The following is an 18,209-nucleotide window of genomic DNA, read 5'->3' as shown; positions in this document are numbered from 1 at the left end:
TTTTAATGCTTAAGTTTAAATCTCATAACTATTATTATCTCTGCTGTTCAGTCTCCTGGCAGTAGCTTGCTAAATGGCCACATCCTTCTCATTCTCTATCTCACACACACACGCTGGGTCACTTTTGGTCCGTTCACTTTTGAAGGGGGTTCAGATGAAAGTCAGATCGCTTTTTCGCATGATACAAAGTGATACAGCAGCTTGCCCATATCAGTCGATTGCTTGCAGTTGAGGACTCTTTATTGTCCATACAGTAAATCCACTACAGTGTTTATTATGCCCATGGCATGTGTCGCACGCAATGAATAAGCCTACTCTGCTCCATAAAATCCATTTCAGTGCGAGGCTGTGCAGTTGTCTCAAGCGGGTACCTCTTGAAAATGTACATATGCCAGTGTTCTCCACAGAAAATGGTTAAGAACCACTGATATAGTTTATTCACACCATTAAATAAGTGTTAAAATATTGCACATTCTCAGCTGCATTGATTATATTTCCCCTTCTGTCGTGTCTGTGAATAGGGTTTTATTGGACCGAGCTCACTCTGATTGGGATTCTGTGCTTCACGGGCTGGACCCGAATTCCACTGAGTTCCCCTCACTGTCTCCCAGCCAGCAGCCCAGCACGGATACCTCACACACCAGCACAGATACCTCTGCCCCCTCCTCATCTCCACTTGACCTCACACAACTCATGCTCAACATCGAAGCCTGTCGCTGGAGGCATTTCAAGCCTCGGACGGCACCGCCAGACGATCCCGACAATCCTGAGCACTGGTCTACACGAAGACCACGGCGCGGCTTCCTCATCCGCCCAATCAGCACGCTTCGAACACGGGGAGGCTCTGCCTCTAACCGACCACCTGCACCTCCACCTGCACCAGGTGAGTCCGCTGATGCCATATTATTACTTTGAATAGCTGCTCATTTCCATCTCTATTTCATTCAGACAGATTTAATATTGGTGCTCGCAAAGGCAAGAATTGCTATTGTATGTTCTGAGCTTTACAGGTTTGTTCAAATTCTAAGTATTTTACTTTTACCATATTAAGTATTTGAAGTTTTAAGGATGTAGCTCGCCTTGCGTGTTTATTCCATGGACATCACTGGCCACGTTTACATGCGACCAAATAATCAGTTTAGAATCCGAGTGATAGCTCAATCAGATAGAAAAGCTTTCATGTAAACACAAAAATTATCCGATTGAGCTGGATCCGAGTGAAATTTCCATCCGATTGTAGGGGGTGGTGTAGACTTAAAATAAACAGCCATGTTTTTACATCCATTTGAATCCAATGGAATTCTCAATCGTTATGTTAAATATAGGGCTGGGATAAACTATTATTTTTTAAACGATTAATCTAGCGATTATTTTTCCGATGCATCGATTAATCTAACGATTCATTTTTTCAGTCCGATCCGATTTCGATTAATCGACTTGTGACAACACCGGTAATACCGGTTTCATCGGTGGTGGGGGTGTATAAAATGTAAAAAAAAAAAACATTTGCCGGGAGTTTGATTGACTGGCGATCTGATCAATCAATCATAATACGCCATTTTTGTCCGAGAAAGTAGTCAGGAGAGAGAAGATTAACGTCGGTGGATTTGAATTTGAATAATGGATTGTAGGCTACTGTACTGATGTCTTTCTGCGGTTAAAACAACAGTCCTTCTGATGTAGGCTACATTCATGTTTAGCCTATTTGATGCTATAAATTAACCAAGGAAAAGATGATCGGTTCACGAGCAGCTTTAACTGAGGCAATCTGTCACGACACATTAAAGAGCCACAAAATAGTAGGTCTATTTATGGTTTAATTTTCTTTGAATGACCAAATTTGAAAGTTGAGACTTTATTAAATGTTACCTGCTTGGTCCTGTCTGTCAGCGCGTTGTCAGTGTCCTCTATGTATTTTTCACGACATTCATAGCTATAAGCGCATTATTAATAGCTATAAGCGAAAACTTTAGGTGTCGACAACGTATTATAGCCTACTCCAACATCGAGTGCAAAGGGGGGAGTTGAAGAAAAACTTACGGTGCTCTGTCATCTGCAGCTGCAACCGGGTGGCGCCTCTTAAGGTGCTGGTGCATTGCCGTGGTGCTAGAATGGAAGGCCATCTGCATTTTGCAAAGACGACATATCACGGAATTGTTTCCTTTTAAAGAATTACCATACTTTAGAGGAACGAGTGCATGCCGCCTTGCACTTCTGATAGTCTGAGGAGCCACTCGTGTTGCTACTAGTCGCCGGCGCCGCCATCTTTGTTTTGGGTCCGACGAATCGACGCGCATATTTTGCGTCGACGTCCCAGCCCTGGTTAAATACCTTGCGCTCGTGCGCAGAGATTGGGTGCGTATTTATGTTTATGCATGATACTGTTTGCTTGAACCTACAAAGCAATGACAAAATGCACTATTAAGGGTATGCAGGCTCACTCTGAATATTCTGCAGGTCACATATTTTCTTTCTTGACATCACAAAGTTTAAATAGAATGTGTCATTCTTAATTGGGACTTTAAGCAGCAGGTGCGGTTATGGCATTCTGTGTTCCATTGCGTGTACATGAATTCAATCTCTCCTGACATCGAAACATAACTTCTAAAGCATTTCTTTGCCACAGTTGATTTGTATGTGACAGATTAGGAAAGTAAATGTTAGATTGTTTTACAAGATATAATGCACATGAAGGTGAACACCGTAATTTATATTATGTAAACACAGCAAGTAGCCTAAACATCCTCCTCAACTTAAATTCTACTCTGCTTTGAATAAAAAAAAAAAACTCATATCGGTTGACTATTAATAATAATATCTAGGATTTAGATGTAGACTATTTATATGGTACAACTCAACTACTCCAACATTTAACATTCAGGGTTTCCATGGGTCTTAATTCGCCCTTCCGCAAAATAAGGCCTAAAAAGGTCTTAAATCGGAGCAACAGGTCTTTTAATTCATAAGGTCATGGCATTAAATGTTGTATGAGGGATTGTTTTCTCGTTGAGGTTAAGTAGGGTTACCAGACGTCCCGTTTTGAAGGGGTGTGTCTCGACAATTCTTTAAACATTGTAATTATGTCCTGGTTTCAGCTGGTAGGCTCACTGATTTTTTTTCTTCTTACATTTGATGTACTCATTTTCCTTCTCGCTGTTGTCTTTGGTATCGTTTGCAGAGAAGAGAAGCAATTTCGAAGCGTTGCATGTTGATTTGACGATACATTCATTCTAGTCTTTCTGGAAATCTGTTGAAATGTATCTGGATACCATGGCAATGACGTCATACGATTGGCGCGCACTCTTTTTCATCTTGTAATTCAGCACAAGTAGAAATGCACCAATAAACATTTTTTTAACAAGCTGAAAGAAGACTATGTATTTCTTCTTGCAGCACGCAAATATGTTAAGTATTTTTCTGCAATGTTCATTTCCCACGAGCATAGAGGTATATCTGACAATGGCACATTTAGACAGCTACACTGCAATTTTTAAGTAGTACAAGCACTTATATGTTCAGATGTGGGGGTTATATTTTGAATTTTTGTGAAGTAATTTCATAATTGCTCATGCAATATGGATGGAATGGACTACATGGAATTTGTACATTTAAAAAAAAAAGCTAAAATGTTAAATCGTGGACCTCTTCACTGCTCAGGACAATGCAGTGATTCTTGAACAATTATTACACCATCATTGATCGTTGAGAAAGCAACATACAATATTAGAAACCAAGGGAATGTAAACTTCTTAACTGGATCATATGTGTAAATTCAGTTACTTTTTTGTTGTGTGGAATATATGTGAGGATGTGTTCTTTCAAATAGCTGCTTTCCTTGAATGATGAAATGCTCTGTTCTGCCATATTGCTTAGTGATTTTTGTGTAGCGTCCCGTCTCGATGTTGCTTAAAGTCCCTATTATTTTGCTTCCATTCCTCCATCTGTAAACTCCTTTTAAGGACAACTCTCACACGCATGTCTTTTCAAATTGACGAAAATTAGTACATGTAAACATAGCCACTGGTACAGCAAATCATACAGCCTAAGGCGAGATTTGTCATTACTTTTCTAAATCATTGGATTTTGTGCTTGCGGAAGGTAAAACAGGCTAAAAAATTACATACATTTACAGTGGAGAACCCAAGCCATCTAGGAAACAGAAAATGATAGCGACTTGGGTGGTGAGCCCTTTTTTTTTGCACAGCATTGTGCTAAAAACCGATTACCCTTTAGCAACTGCATGCCAGTGCCTTAGCAACCTCCCAACACAGTGAGTTTTGTGCTGGCAAGCACCATTCACGTTTTTTTCAAATTAAAAATCAATTAATGAATACATTTGACACTAAAATCAATTAGAAAGAAGGGGGTCTAATAAGTGTTTAGTACAGTGCTGTTGTGGAGATGTTATTGTTGATGCTGACCTTTTCCCTATTTGCTCCTACAGCTTTTAACGCTGAACAGTACCAGCAACACCAGGAGCTGCTCGCACTGATGCAAAAACAACAGTTTGAACAGGTCCAACTACATCAGCAGACTGGCAGCACAGCACTCACAAACAACCCACAGGTGAGTGTTCTATGTAGAAATATAACCTGTGTCCTTTCAATGGGGTACTCTGCTCATCAGCGTCAAGCTATAAAGTAACAGATCATGTTCCAGTTTTAAAAATACTTGAACAGAATGTTTATCGTAACTTCCAGTTCTGTCAACTGTTCCCAAATGTGTAGTCTGATTGTAATGATTTACTCAAGGTTTTTTTTCTTCAGAGTTTGGTGTCCAAGACTATAGATGCTGCTAGTGCTCAGTTTGCTGCCTCTGCACTAGTGACCCCTGACCAACTGATTGCACTCAAGAGTAAAGAGGAGGGAGTTTGTGTCAACGGAGTTGTCTCAGCTTCAGGTTGGACCTGCAATCAGTAGTCAGCACATAAGTGATCATGCATATTATTTCCTATTGTTCTCATGAACATCCATGCTGTTTGTCTCTAAAGGTGTCTATAAGGGCTTACATCACACAAGCTCTACAGTGTCCATCCATTCGTCTGCCGGACCCACCTCCACCTCATCCCCCTCCCCTACTGCCACCACTAACAACGGAACTTCCTCGGCCAATCATCACGTCGGCATGGCCAGCCCCGCCCCTGCTCAAGCGCTGATGGGCGGGGCTTTGAGAGTGAGCGTGCCTTCACCAGCAGGCACCTTGAGTGTGCGACAGCTGCAGCGTCAGCTCACTGTTCCCGCCTCTGCCCTAAAACTTGCTGCCAATGCCAACAGACCCATCCAGAAGGTCACCACAGGGTCAACTACCCTCGACATGGGGCCCAGGTCAGACAGAATGTTTGTGTCATTTTAAAAGAATATTCCAGGTTAAATAGTAGTCAACATGAAATCATGTTTGAATATTCATAATATTATCGCAATTTCGCTAGCGATATGAAATTAAGCAATATCACAAACATTGCAATGATTTTAATTGCCTTTTTTATTTTCCCACTTGCGTTGCCTAAACATTGCATAATTTATTTATTAATTTCACAATCCTGTCAAGCTGCATATATAATCAAAATATCGTCATGCTATGATTTTCATTTAATACATGGTCTGCGTGTGCTTCAGAATGAATAGACTTTTTCCCAACTACAATGGTCCTGGTACTTTTGCCTTTAGTAACTTTCTAGATGAGAACTCTTGCGAGGAACTGCATACCTGAGGAGACTTTTCCCCGCTTGCATTCGTACTCTCCAAAGTAACCTCCGTAGTGATGTCATGTAGTATCGACCATTTTTCTTGTGACATTGTTTGCATGCGTGATTCTACAGCAGTAAAAATGACAAAATGAACAACACCGATGGAGGACGCCAAGTTTGGTGCTACACTGTTTTTATGGCTGTTTTATCCAAATGTTGGCTGCATCAGAAAACGCGTGCTTTTGCATAATCAAGTTAATGGTTTAAACAACAGTGTTTTTGGACTGCTCTGAACAGTTTAAAAAGCATCTTATTTCATCCTTCCTATATAGCCTCCAAAGGCAGCATTTTCCTGTTTTCGAGGCAGCCTGTGTCTTCAGATTACAGTTTAAACTTGCCGTGTTAGAGAGATGAGGCAGCGAAAGCACTCTTTAAACACAGCACATGCTGAACTCTGAGGACAACCTGTTGAAAATGCACTAATAAACCTATGTATCAACACTATCTTTTACAATAAAGGCTTTTACGACACTCATTGACTTAAAGACGTCTTCATGAAAGTTAACCACTCCGTAACAGGCACACAATACTTCCCTCATGTAAACTACATTTAATGACGTTTTAGTGTATAATAAAGTTCAATTACCCACTCTCGAAAAACATCTGATTATTTATGTCCATCTTTCCTGGAAAAAATCTTTATGTAGTAATCCAGAAATCACTATATTTTCTCCAGTCAATTTACAGATGTGATGTAAACTCTTAAGCATTTCTCTCGATAAAGTCACACACGAAAGGTATGATTCTCTTTAGATACTTTGTTATTTCTGTGAAGGCATTTGTAAAATTAGCACAATCCTCCTGAGTAGCAGGCTGGCAGCTAGTTTGTTTACTAATGGTGGCTGCGGACACCGCTCCTTTCTCAATGCTTTGCATGTCTTAGGTTTTTGACCAATCACAGGTTGCAGCACCACGTAGTCTGCCACAGTCCCTATAGACCCCAAAATTAGGAGCTAAAAATGTCCGCTAAAATAGCTTTGAGGAACTAGAGTTCTTCAGGTGCAAAATCAACAAAAAAATACTAGTGCTGTGGAAAAGTACCTAAAACGGCTTTTGGACCGCCAGTGGGAAAGGGCCTAATGGGTGGCATGCTGTTCTCTGCATGCACTGGGCTCATACTCTGCTTTAACAATGCATGCAAACTGCTCTGAGACCTGAAAACAAAGTGCTGCAAGTTCACACATTTACGCAATTCCAAACATTTATAACTGCTACAAGTTTGATGCAAATATAAAAACGACACCAGTATCACAGAACAGATGGATCACCAGATTTGTAATGAGGAACATTGTAAACTGTCAAATGCAAATTTCACTTTCAGTGTTTGGCTAAAAGAAAAGCTCCAGGTGAAGTAAATAAGGCCGTAAAAGATGCAGTATATTACTGTTGTAGTAGTAAATTAATTCAGTATTGTATAATAAACTTTACTGGATGCCATAATAATTCAGTATTATGTTCTTTAAAAAAAAAAAAAAAAAAAAATGTAGTAAATATAGTTTTTTTTTTTATTTTTTATTGGTGCATATATACACTCACCTAAAGGATTATTAGGAACACCATACTAATACTGTGTTTGACCTCCTTTCGCCTTCAGAACTGCCTTAATTCTACATGGCATTGATTCAACAAGGTGCTGAAAGCATTCTTTAGAAATGTTGGCCCATATTGATAGGATAGCATCTTGCAGTTGATGGAGATTTGTGGGATGCACATCCAGGGCACGAAGCTCCCGTTCCACCACATCCCAAAGATGCTCTATTGGGTTGAGATCTGGTGACTGTGGGGGCCATTTTAGTACAGTGAACTCATTGTCATGTTCAAGAAACCAATTTGAAATGATTTGAGCTTTGTGACATGGTGCATTATCCTGCTGGAATTAGCCATCAGAGGATGGGTACATGGTGGCCATAAAGGGATGGACATGGTCAGAAACAATGCTCAGGTAGGCTGTGGCATTTAAACTATGCCCAATTGTTACTAAGGGGCCTAAAGTGTGCCAAGAAAACATCCCCCACACCATTACACCACCACCACCAGCCTGCACAGTGGTAACAAGGCATGATGGATCCATGTTCTCATTCTGTTTACGCCAAATTCTGACTCTACCATCTGAATGTCTCAGCAGAAATCGAGACTCATCAGACCAGGCAACATTTTTCCAGTCTTCAACTGTCCAATTTTGGTGAGCTCTTGCAAATTGTAGCCTCTTTTTCCTATTTGTAGTGGAGATGAGTAGTACCGGTGGGGTCTTCTGCTGTTGTAGCCCATCCGCCTCAAGGTTGTGCGTGTTGTGGCTTCACAAATGATTTGCTGCATACCTCGGTTGTAGCAGTGGTTATTTCAGGCAAAGTTGCTCTTCTATCAGCTTGAATCAGTCGGCCCATTCTCCTCTGACCTCTAGCATCAACAAGGCATTGTCAGCCCACAGGACTGCCGCATACTGGATGTTTTTCCTTTTCACACCATTCTTTGTAAACCCTAGAAATGGTTGTGCGTGAAAATCCCAGTAACTGAGCAGATTGTGAAATACTCAGACCGGCCCGTCTGGCACCAACAAACATGCCACACTCAAAATTGCTTAAATCACCTTTCTTTCCCATTCTGACATTCAGTTTGGAGTTCAGGAGATTGTCTTGACCAGGACCACACCCCTAAATGCATTGAAGCAACTGCCATGTGATTGGTTGATTAGATAATTGCATTAATGAGAAATTGAACAGGTGTTCCTAATAATCCTTTAGGTGAGTGTATATGAAAATGATTAAATCATTCTTCCTTGTGCTGATATTGATGGAAATCTGTAAACATGCCTGCGTATTCAACTATGTTTTTAATGCATTCATGTTCAGTTTAGGAAACAATGGCTGTTTGGTTGAAATTACATAAGTTTCAAGAAATATATGAAATGTTATCAAAAGGCAGGTAAATATTATAAATAATATACTTTTTGTAGCCATTTTGCCCAGCCCTACCTCCAACCACGGGTTACTTTTCACAATCAAAGTCCTGCCCTATTTCCCCCCCCCCATTTCATATCCTGTTTCAATAAATTTTACATTATAGGAATGGTGAAATGGTTTCAAACGTTGTTTCATGTTGACTTTTAGCCTCTTTCGACATCATCTGTGGCATGCTGTTGTTAGTTTTTACATCTAAAAAATAAGTGTTGTAGTGGGATTGTTTAGCTGTTTTTGTGCAAATGATTTGTGTAATTTACTAGTAAAAAGTAACAGATTGAATTTGAGGTCACCTGATTTGTTTAGAATGTTCATTAATCCAGTTTGTCTTACAGGGAAAATCACGATCAAGAGAAACCTCCATTAAACAGTCTAACAGACAAAACAGTTGCCATGGAGGTTACGTAGCCCCGCCCCTTGACCTTTGTCATACCACCCCTCAACCGAGGCATCTCCTTTAGGTGCTAATGCAACAGCTATGACGCTGTTTCCATGGCATCAGTTGGGACTTAATTGCAATGCTCTTTTTGTTTCAAAATGTTTTTGTTACTGTTAATAAGATAACATCTGTAAATTATGAAATATACATAAATATTTGTAATACACCCCTTGTATATAACATTACTTGAATACAGAAATTGTTCATTTGTGATGTTTTGCACTGGGGGGGACTGGGGGTGATCTGAAGGAAAAACAATGTGATTTTTCATGTACGTGTCAGAGATTGTGAATGTTAGGTGGCGTTTGTGTGACTGTTAGAATGTGTAGCTGAATGTGTGTGTGTGTCACATGCATGGTGCAAAACCTGCTGTTTTATCTATTTATTGTGAGTTGTTGTTGTGTTTTTTTTTTTTTTTTAATACACCGTAACCTCCTGGGTTTCTGTGCAGTGTGTCTGCGTGTGTGTGTGTAGCTGGAACCGTTTCATGTGAACATCTCTTGTTGGGGAAAAAAACAGCAAGGGTTTCTCTCAATGTCTTCTCATGTGGCTGCTCCCACTCCACTCAAGCACTATTTTTTGTTTTTCTTTGTTTTTTTTTAATCAATGCTGCTTTTGTATGATTTCAGTCTTTTTTTTAAAAAAAAATCAGAATCTGAAAGCCCATTTGTGATTTGAGGGTTTCCCTTTTGGATTAATTTGGAGTTTGTTAAATTTTCATTACCCCTGTTTTTGATGACTGATTGTACGTCCCCTGTGCTGAGGAGCGAGTTTGTGTTTAACTGAAGTTCATAAGGAAGAGGACTACAGTGACATCTCAGTATGTTTCTTTCATTATCATTCCACTTTATATGAAAATAAGGAAAACAAACAAAAATGAAATGTTTTGTTTGCTGTAAGACTTGGTTGCGCCCTTCCTGTGGGGCCAGCATGAGCTCTCTTCTGTGAAGAGGACAGTACCTCAAGGCTATTCGTAGTTGTTTGTATGTACCACAATCTAAATGCCCGTTCCAATGGCATCATCTATCTTTGAGGTGTTTTTTATTAGTCCCACCTGGAAGAATTAATAAAAAAAATTAAATTATATGAAAAAATGTTTAATAAACCCAGGGCATTAAGTGTTTGACCAGCACAAATCTCTGAGTGATTTCTCTGTTGTGTACGGTCAAAATTTACTAGTCCAAAAATACAGCTCCCCATTACCCGGTGGTCTGCTCCGAGAACACTTGCTTTGCTTGCGAGCTAATTGACAAACCTTAGAGTAATTCATTTTTTCAATGCTTAAATACTTTCTCCTGATTAATAGGTAGAGGTAACCACAAGAAAGCCAAGTAGGTTGATGTTTGACCAAATGTAAGATGGGGTATTCTGGGGCTATTTTTGCTATTCCATTTAGTGCCACAAAAATTACACAATTTAAAACAATGAGCCTTGCTATGGGGAAAAAAAGAGCCCTTTTCTTCCTTCATAGATACATTTCCTCTGCTCTGGCAATTGGGAAAATATAGATTGTTGAGTTCATAGTCCATGGACCCTTGATTAATTTCAAAAGTGTAATCAATGTCTAGAGACCGCTCATGGTTTCAGACCTACTCTCAGCCTCATTCAATCCCAGAAACTGTCACGGTGGAGTGAAAAATTACAGAGCAAAGTTATAGTATCCTGTAAATGTATAGAGTATGGTGTCATGGGAGCCAGCTGGTAGGAAGCTGTGCAGTGTGTAAACCTCACTCCCTGGCCTCAAGAGGCGCACTGGTGACAAATGTCTAGTGTGCCCGCCTCACAAGCCAGAGACCCTAGTTCGAAACTCGCTTGGAGCGGTTCAAACAGGACCTTTATGTGGCACAAAATGTTATTGGAAAAACAAAAACATTACAGCGTTGATGTAATGATTCATTCAAAGGACTAGTATGCTTCAAACTGAACGATACCTACATCAACTTGGTCAAAGTAGGGACAGTACTATCTTAAAATGTACATCAAAATTGAATTAACCACCAACTAAAACCTTCATCGGCCAAAATCAAAGGACAATATATCTACGTGTATTTCCTTAATCCATTCGAGATGACTTCAATGTCTTTAACATTAGAACTTATAGTTCATGCAAAATAATTTTGTTTTATAATTGACCCACAACACTTACTTGGTTTACTAATTTTAACCACTAACAGTTCTAAACATAAATAACTTCTATTGGCATTAAATTCATTTATTTTCTGTTATAGCATAATTTCATGCACAGTAGGGGCTTTGAAACAACGCCTGTTGTGAAAAGGGCTATACAAGTAAATTTGACGACTTAATCAGTCACGAATTAAAAGGTTAAAACAGCACATTTGAGACATTTAGCTTATACTGTCTCAAACATTTTCCAAGCTAACTTTTACATAATTTGTTGAGTTAGTCTGGTACCCATCATATCACATTACAAGAAAAGTTCACCCCAAAAATCTGTCATTATCTTCTTACCCTCATGTTGTTCCAAACCAGTGTATTTTCCCAGTGTAAAGTCCCAATAGAACAAAAAACTGTAGAAGTGGTCCATATGACACTTGTGCTATAGAGTCTTCTGAAGAAAATTAGAAGCTCTTGAATCTCATAGGTGCTAATGACCGCAAACGGCATTTGTTCTGACGTGTCAATTTACTGATCGCAACGAGATTTGAGCAGTAGTGGTAACATTGACATGATTGTCTTAAAAATGTCAACACAACAATTTGGGCCATGTTGTTCATGGGAGGCATTGATGCAAGTCATGTGAAAGCCACTTAATGTGTATAAACATCATTCGCTTTTACACATTAATAGCTCATCCGCCCCTTTCCTTGATAAACAATATAGACTCGCATGCCGATGCCGAAGTGAAAGAACAACATGCCTTCTTCAGTCAGTTAGCACGTCCCAGGTCATTCAGTTTGTTTACAAATAAGACATTTCACGAGTGGTGCTTCTTCAGAGCCCCAGAAGACAAATCACAGTACATCCGCTGCTGTAGCCAAGCACGCGATTGGCCGTAGCTGTAATCAATCAAGCAGTCTGGCTCTGTAGGACTGTCTGTAGGACTGTGGTTTCAAAGCATGTGATTGGCCACTGCTGTAATCAATCACACGAACAAACAAAAACTCGGATCTGCACGAATCACAAAAGTGACCATTTTTTGTTTTAAAACAGCAAATTTTGCCAAACATCCCTTATAAAAAGGTCTATTGTATGGCTTAAGAAGACTTGGGATATAGCGCACGTTATTTGGACTACTTTCATGATGTTTACAGAGGTGGTCATTATGAGTTGGGAAAAGAAATGTGTACAGATTCTTCAAAACTTTTCCTTTTGTGTTCCACGACAAATTAACAGCATAGGCCTACTGGTTTGGAGCAACATGAGGGGAAGTAAATAATGACAAAATGTTTCACTTTTGTGAGTACTACTTTGATATACTTAGACAGGACAACTGTTCTGCAATTCATTTGTAATCAAAGTAACAGACTATTTTGTATAAGACTTTTTCTTTCACCAACAGTACTTACGCTGTGTTGTGGTCCATGGTGTCTTATGAGTACCTGTAAAACATCAACTCACTGTAAGCTCGCAACACAACATGCATGTATGTTTCTCCGGTAGGGACGAGTTGTCTTTCATTTCAGTTCATGCTGTGCAAAAAGTTTTTTTTCCGTTCCAGTTCAGAAGTTCTACAGCCTCCTTTCCAAAAGCTTACCGGTTAGAACAAAATTAAAGAACAGTTAAAAAAGTTATTTTTAAAATTAAAGTACTCTAAACTAAGAGGTGGGTGAAATACCAATTGCAGTGTTGCCAGATCTCACAAGAGAACCAAGCAACCTGGTCTGGAAAAAACAAGCCCAAAATAAGCCACTTGCCTCACCAAAATAAGCAATAATAAGCAGTTTTTTCCATTGTGGTGGATTTATCAGTATAGAAATCATAACAAGCAGTTTATTAACAGTAAAGTATCATTTTAATTACAGATCTGCTTCAAAACCCAGCATCATCAAATCTGTATTAATGCATCATGCTGTCCGTTTCTGCATATCGCAGCACTGTTTTGTTGTCCGTTCTGCATAACGGTTCTCCCGATGGCCAGTCCGCCCCTGATCGGACCCAAAGTGCGTCGGCCCACCGGGAAAATGCCCGGTATGCCAGATTACCAGTCCAGCCCTGACAGCATGCAAAATACTGCATTACAAAACCACTGATATAGGTTTAATATTAATTTGTCTCATACAAAATCACGTCAGTATATGAAGAAACTTTATACACAAAACATTGCCTGTGATGTCATCGACAGACTGGGCAGTAAGGCAGCAGCCTTAGTTTTTGCTGCCAATATCATGTATAAGTGAGTCTTCACTTATACATTTAGGCAGAATGAAGAGTTCTGTGTGGCCTGGATGGCCTCTGGTAGGACTCCTTGTGAGGTGGCCACCATCCTGATGCTGTTGGTGTTGGTCAGTTTCCTCTCGTACTGAAGCAATTGCCTCCAGAAGCCTGCATTTGGGCGGATGAAGGGCCGTGCAGAGAGAACCCGCTGATGAGCCTGAAGCAACGAGTCTCCCTCAAACCTCATGAGGTATGCCATGATCAGAGATGGAGACCTGCTTCTACCTGCTGAGCAGTACACTAGTGAGCTTCCAGTGTGGTTCTGGTGGATCCTCTCAGCGACACTGTCAAAGTGCAGGTCCAGAGGGGCATGAGGTCGGTCCGCTACAGGGATGCAGATGCATTCCACCCCGTGGAACTCTGGGCAGGGATACTCAGAACAAGCATTCACAATCAAAGTGATGCCTCTGTGGGCCAATGCTGATTGGTTCAGGGCCACCACTCCACTCAGGTAAAGAGAAGGAGTGATCTGGGAGATCATAGCAGAGACTGCAACAGATCAATATCAATACACATATTGATGATGATGATAATATATACATTTCAATACATTTCAGAATGTATTTTCAACAGTGGTTAAAGTAAGGTGCTTACAATGGAAGTGAATAGGGCCAGTCTATAAACACTAAAATACACAGTTTCAAAAGTATTGCCACAAGACGTAAACATTTAACGTTAAAGGGATAGTTTAACCAAAAATTAAAATTCTCTCATCTTTTACTGACCCTCATGCCATCCTAGATGTTTATGATTTTATTTCTAAGATATTTAGAAGAATATCTCAGGTCTGTAGGTCCATTCGATGTAAGTGAATGGTGACCAGACCTTTGAAGCTCCAAAAAGCAGTAAAGGCCACATAAAGGTCCATTTTAATCCATAAGACACCAGTGGTTTAATCCATGTCTTCTGAAGCAATACAATCAGTTTTGGGTGACCAAAATATAACTTCTTTACTAAACATCTTGACATCATCAGTCTCTTTGGCAATCATGATTTCAAGATCGATTACAATTCCTAGTGCCATCTAAGGCTTTGAGCATGCATTAAGTGCTAGGAAGTGTAATTGAGCTTGAAACCATGATCATGCCATAAGACTGCAATGGAAAGATGTAGAGTGAAAAGAAGATATATTTTGGTCTGTTCTCATCCAAAAAAACATAGGCGTCATTTATGGGTGGGTCATGTCCCTACCACTTTATCAGTGTCACTGAGTGACAGCGGGAGGCGATGTTCTCTCGTCTCATGCACACACACATGGGCTCTACTTACTCACACTTCTTTCCAGTCTAAGCAAAATGCAAACAGACGTGTCAGAAAATCACTCTGGACCTCATTCACACAGCCCATTATCTTTTTGAACTACTGCCCTCTGGCTGACGCTCCAGAGCTCTAAGCACCAGAACTGCCAGGCACAAGAACAGTTTTTTCCCTCAGACTATCCATCTCATGAACAGTTCAAATTGCCCCATTGAGAAACAATAAGAGGCTATTTCTACTTATAGTTATTCAACATATCCTACATCTTCTGCCATTTCATTCCCTTGCACTATCTGTATATAACAGATTTGTATTTGTACACAACAAAGTCTTATTGTGTATTTATATATATACTTATATTTTCTATTTGTTTTTTATTTATTATCTCTGTCTTGTTTTTGTATTGTTTGTGCACTGGAAGCTTCTGACACCAAAACAAATAGCTTGTATGTGTAAGCAGGGCTGTAGCTATTGGGGTGAAAAGTGGTAATGATTCTAGGAGCCCAAAGGTACAGGGGGCTCAAAACAAATTCAAAACTGTATTTCTTTAATAGATTAGGGGGCCAGAGCAATATACAGGTATGGAGCCCAGAATTCCTTGCCCTGTTTGTAAGCATATTTGTCGATAAAGCTCACTCTGATCTCTGATCTGAGTTTGATTTCCTGTCAACCCTTTTTAAGTCCATGATTCAGGAAGGTGAAAAATAGGCACTCTTCACTATTCATTTTGGGATAAACGGCCCGTTCACGAGAATTAAATCACATTTCAATGAAGGACTGTTTGCGGCACACACCGCGAAAGACCATTTTTTTTTCCCCATCTTTTCGCGGCTGTGACCAATCACAGGTGACTGTAACCAACTGGTTATTTCCCTTCGGAACAGTCTGAAATCGCATTCACTAAAGTGAATGAATTAACCAGTGAGTGTTTTATTTCACAGCCAATGTGTGCCCAGCAATCATTTAACCCTTGTGCGACCTTTTTAATTTTTTGTTTTTCCGATCATTTTGGCTGTGTTAATGCCAACGGCATAGATTTTGCCAAACGTGTGTATATTGGGGGGAATTTTGATATATTTCAAACTCAGTTCCTAAAATACATCTATAATACACTGTGCACACAAAATAGTTACACTCAGGACAAAAATGTCCCCATTGAAACCGCAATATTCAATCCCAGTGCCATTAAAGCATACAATCATGAATTATTTCCGGAGCCCTGGGTTCAAAATGTAAATGTTTAATATTTTCCACCATATGGCACCATTTTTCTCATGTTTAGCCTATGGAGCAAATACATGCTTTTTTCCTATTTTCTGTTTGCTGTATTATGGAGCACTGCAGGCGTATTGAATAAATGATGCAGGTAAAATTGTGTGAGTGTGCTTGTATGGATGTCAGAGTGTGTTTTGTATGCGTGTTGAGAAATGTGTGTGCGTAAAAAAACAACAGTGGCATTATGTAAACAAACTGGCATTTAAAGGGTTAAAATCCTGAAAATTAATGAATATTTTGTAGTTATGATCAGGACTGAGGTTAGTTAAAAAAATTACTAATTGAAAGTGGAAAATAATATTAATATATAATATTATTATGGCAGTTTTTTTGACACAGACATTTTTTTTATTGACACAATTTGTGTTTAACTGTTTTATGGAGAAATTACACATTTTATGGAGATACATATCTTACCATATCGCAATCGTTGAAGGCAACAACAATGAACTTATATTGGTCAATGGATGCAAACAGTTTTGAATAATAACACAGAAAGCCGAACTACCTATCTATATCCATCCATCCATTCATTTGATCTTATATAGGTTCACAAGGTGAACACAGCTGCATAAACTTTATTTCAAAGTGCACTTTCTTTCCCATAATCTCACGTGCTTCGCTTCATGTCTGTTGCAAGATGGTTCATGTTATATGAGACGTAAACATTGGGTATTAATTCATAATGATAATCAATTCTTAAATTTCGTAATCGATGCATCAAAATTTCATTAATAGATCAATGCATTCTTCAACCCTTATTATCTGCACATAACCTAATTAATATTTATGAGTTTTGCCACTTCATGACAACAGTCCCCCCTCCACTTTTAAAAACAAAGTGACACCCATGCCAAAAACCCTTTAATTCCCTTCAGAAGACATGGATTAACATTTTTGACCACTTGAGTTTTATGGATTGTTTTTATGCTGCCTTTATTTCCTTTTTGGAGCTTCAAAGTTCTGGCCACCATTCACTAGCGTTGAATGGACCTAAAGAGCTGAAATATTATTCTAAAAATGTTTGTGTTGAGCAGAAGAAAGTCATAAACATCTTGGACGGCATGAGGTTAAGTAAATAATGAGGGCATTTTCATTTTTGGGTAAAGAACGAGTGAACATGATTTAAGTGTGAAGAAAAAATATCACCTACTAACTACCTGTGTAAAGTTATAGCCAAGGCCAGGATTAGAGGATTTTGCAGTCATGACAACGTACTTTTATGTCACGTTATAATGTTTACGTCTTGTGGATATACTTGTGGCGAGTGTATTTTAATATTTATAAATGTTATAATTGAGTATTTCAACCTTTGTAGACTGGCACCATTCACGTCCATTGTAAGTGCCGTAATGTATTTTTTTTACATTTACAATAATTTAATGTATTATAATTACATTTATAATCATTACAAAAGATTTTGAAAACAGTATGTTTAAAATAGTTTACATAAGGCACTCCATGTCACTGTATTAAAATAGTCAACAACAACAACAACACTAATACTATGCGACAGCAGAGATCTACTATGCGACAGCAGAGATCTTTAGCATTGAAACTATACTTTACCTTAGAGCTGGGAGATCTGTGATAGCACGCCAACCATTCCTTTGGCTTTCTGGATTAATCACAGTATGTTTCTCTTTTATAGGTAAAGAAATGCAGCTCGACTTTGCTGCAAGTAGCATTATAAATAGAACAGAAGCAGTCAGGGAGACAACAACAATATCACTGGTTAACAAGGATATAACGCAGGTTTAGGATATGGGTATTCTAGTATTTTAAGGCAACTAGATGGTATTTCTTCCACACAAATAGAATAATATTACTTCTTACATTACAAACGCGATCTTCACCAGTATTTGCTACTTGTCCGGTAACATTCAAGGTCTTCAGTAACTGTGCGGGCGCCCCCAGTGGGCATATAGCGGTACTGCAAATGTTTAGTTTAAAGGGACAGATTCGCAAAAAATAAATTTATAAAATGGTGTCATTATTTGGATTAATGGATTTACGTGATACCTAGGGTGAGGAACATACCTAAATAGACCTTGCTCACAGCGCCATATTAAATTTTTTGGCAGGAAAGAAAACGAGGTTGTGAGTCTATTCAACTCGAGTTTTCTGGAGTTTTGTC

The 18,209-nt window shown here is 39.2% G+C and overlaps 2 protein-coding genes across 5 annotated transcripts in view; one reads left to right on the top strand and one right to left on the bottom strand.

The window, feature by feature from the left end:
• Positions 1 to 10,268, top strand: part of epc1b (enhancer of polycomb homolog 1 (Drosophila) b) — a 38,032-nt gene extending 27,764 nt beyond the window's left edge. For both annotated transcript variants that reach the window (XM_052128049.1, XM_052128048.1), the window contains 5 exons: positions 522 to 883; positions 4,445 to 4,566; positions 4,767 to 4,899; positions 4,991 to 5,324; positions 9,039 to 10,268. In XM_052128049.1, the coding sequence (XP_051984009.1) occupies positions 522 to 883; positions 4,445 to 4,566; positions 4,767 to 4,899; positions 4,991 to 5,324; positions 9,039 to 9,111 (1,024 nt within the window). In that variant the 3' untranslated portion in view covers positions 9,112 to 10,268. The remainder of the gene's footprint in view (positions 1 to 521; positions 884 to 4,444; positions 4,567 to 4,766; positions 4,900 to 4,990; positions 5,325 to 9,038) is intronic.
• Positions 10,269 to 11,409: 1,141 nt separating this feature from the next.
• LOC127644724 (dual specificity protein phosphatase 14) lies at positions 11,410 to 17,964 on the bottom strand. 3 transcript variants are annotated; one of them, XM_052128058.1, is made up of 3 exons: positions 17,909 to 17,964; positions 17,642 to 17,747; positions 11,410 to 14,029 (listed from the first exon to the last, which is right to left on the bottom strand). In XM_052128058.1, exon 3 carries the CDS (start codon positions 14,019 to 14,021, stop codon positions 13,512 to 13,514), a length of 510 nt encoding a protein of 169 aa, XP_051984018.1. In that variant the 5' UTR covers positions 14,022 to 14,029; positions 17,642 to 17,747; positions 17,909 to 17,964; the 3' UTR covers positions 11,410 to 13,511. The 3 variants fall into 3 exon arrangements, with proteins under 3 accessions (XP_051984018.1, XP_051984019.1, XP_051984017.1); XM_052128059.1 differs by lacking the exon at positions 17,642 to 17,747; XM_052128057.1 differs by having other exon boundaries at positions 17,642 to 17,961.
• Between the last annotated feature and the right edge of the window lie 245 nt (positions 17,965 to 18,209).

The sequence above is a fragment of the Xyrauchen texanus genome, chromosome 6 (assembly GCF_025860055.1).
Source record: "Xyrauchen texanus isolate HMW12.3.18 chromosome 6, RBS_HiC_50CHRs, whole genome shotgun sequence".
Classification (NCBI taxonomy): domain Eukaryota; kingdom Metazoa; phylum Chordata; class Actinopteri; order Cypriniformes; family Catostomidae; genus Xyrauchen; species Xyrauchen texanus.
The sequence above is the reverse complement of the archived record's forward strand: the minus strand, read 5'-3'. Positions and strand labels throughout refer to the sequence as shown.

Coding starts and splice junctions, on each gene's coding strand:
- LOC127644724 (XM_052128058.1), bottom strand. CDS start 14,021: ATGATCTCCCAGATCACTCCTTCTCTTTACCTGAGTGGAGTGGTGGCC.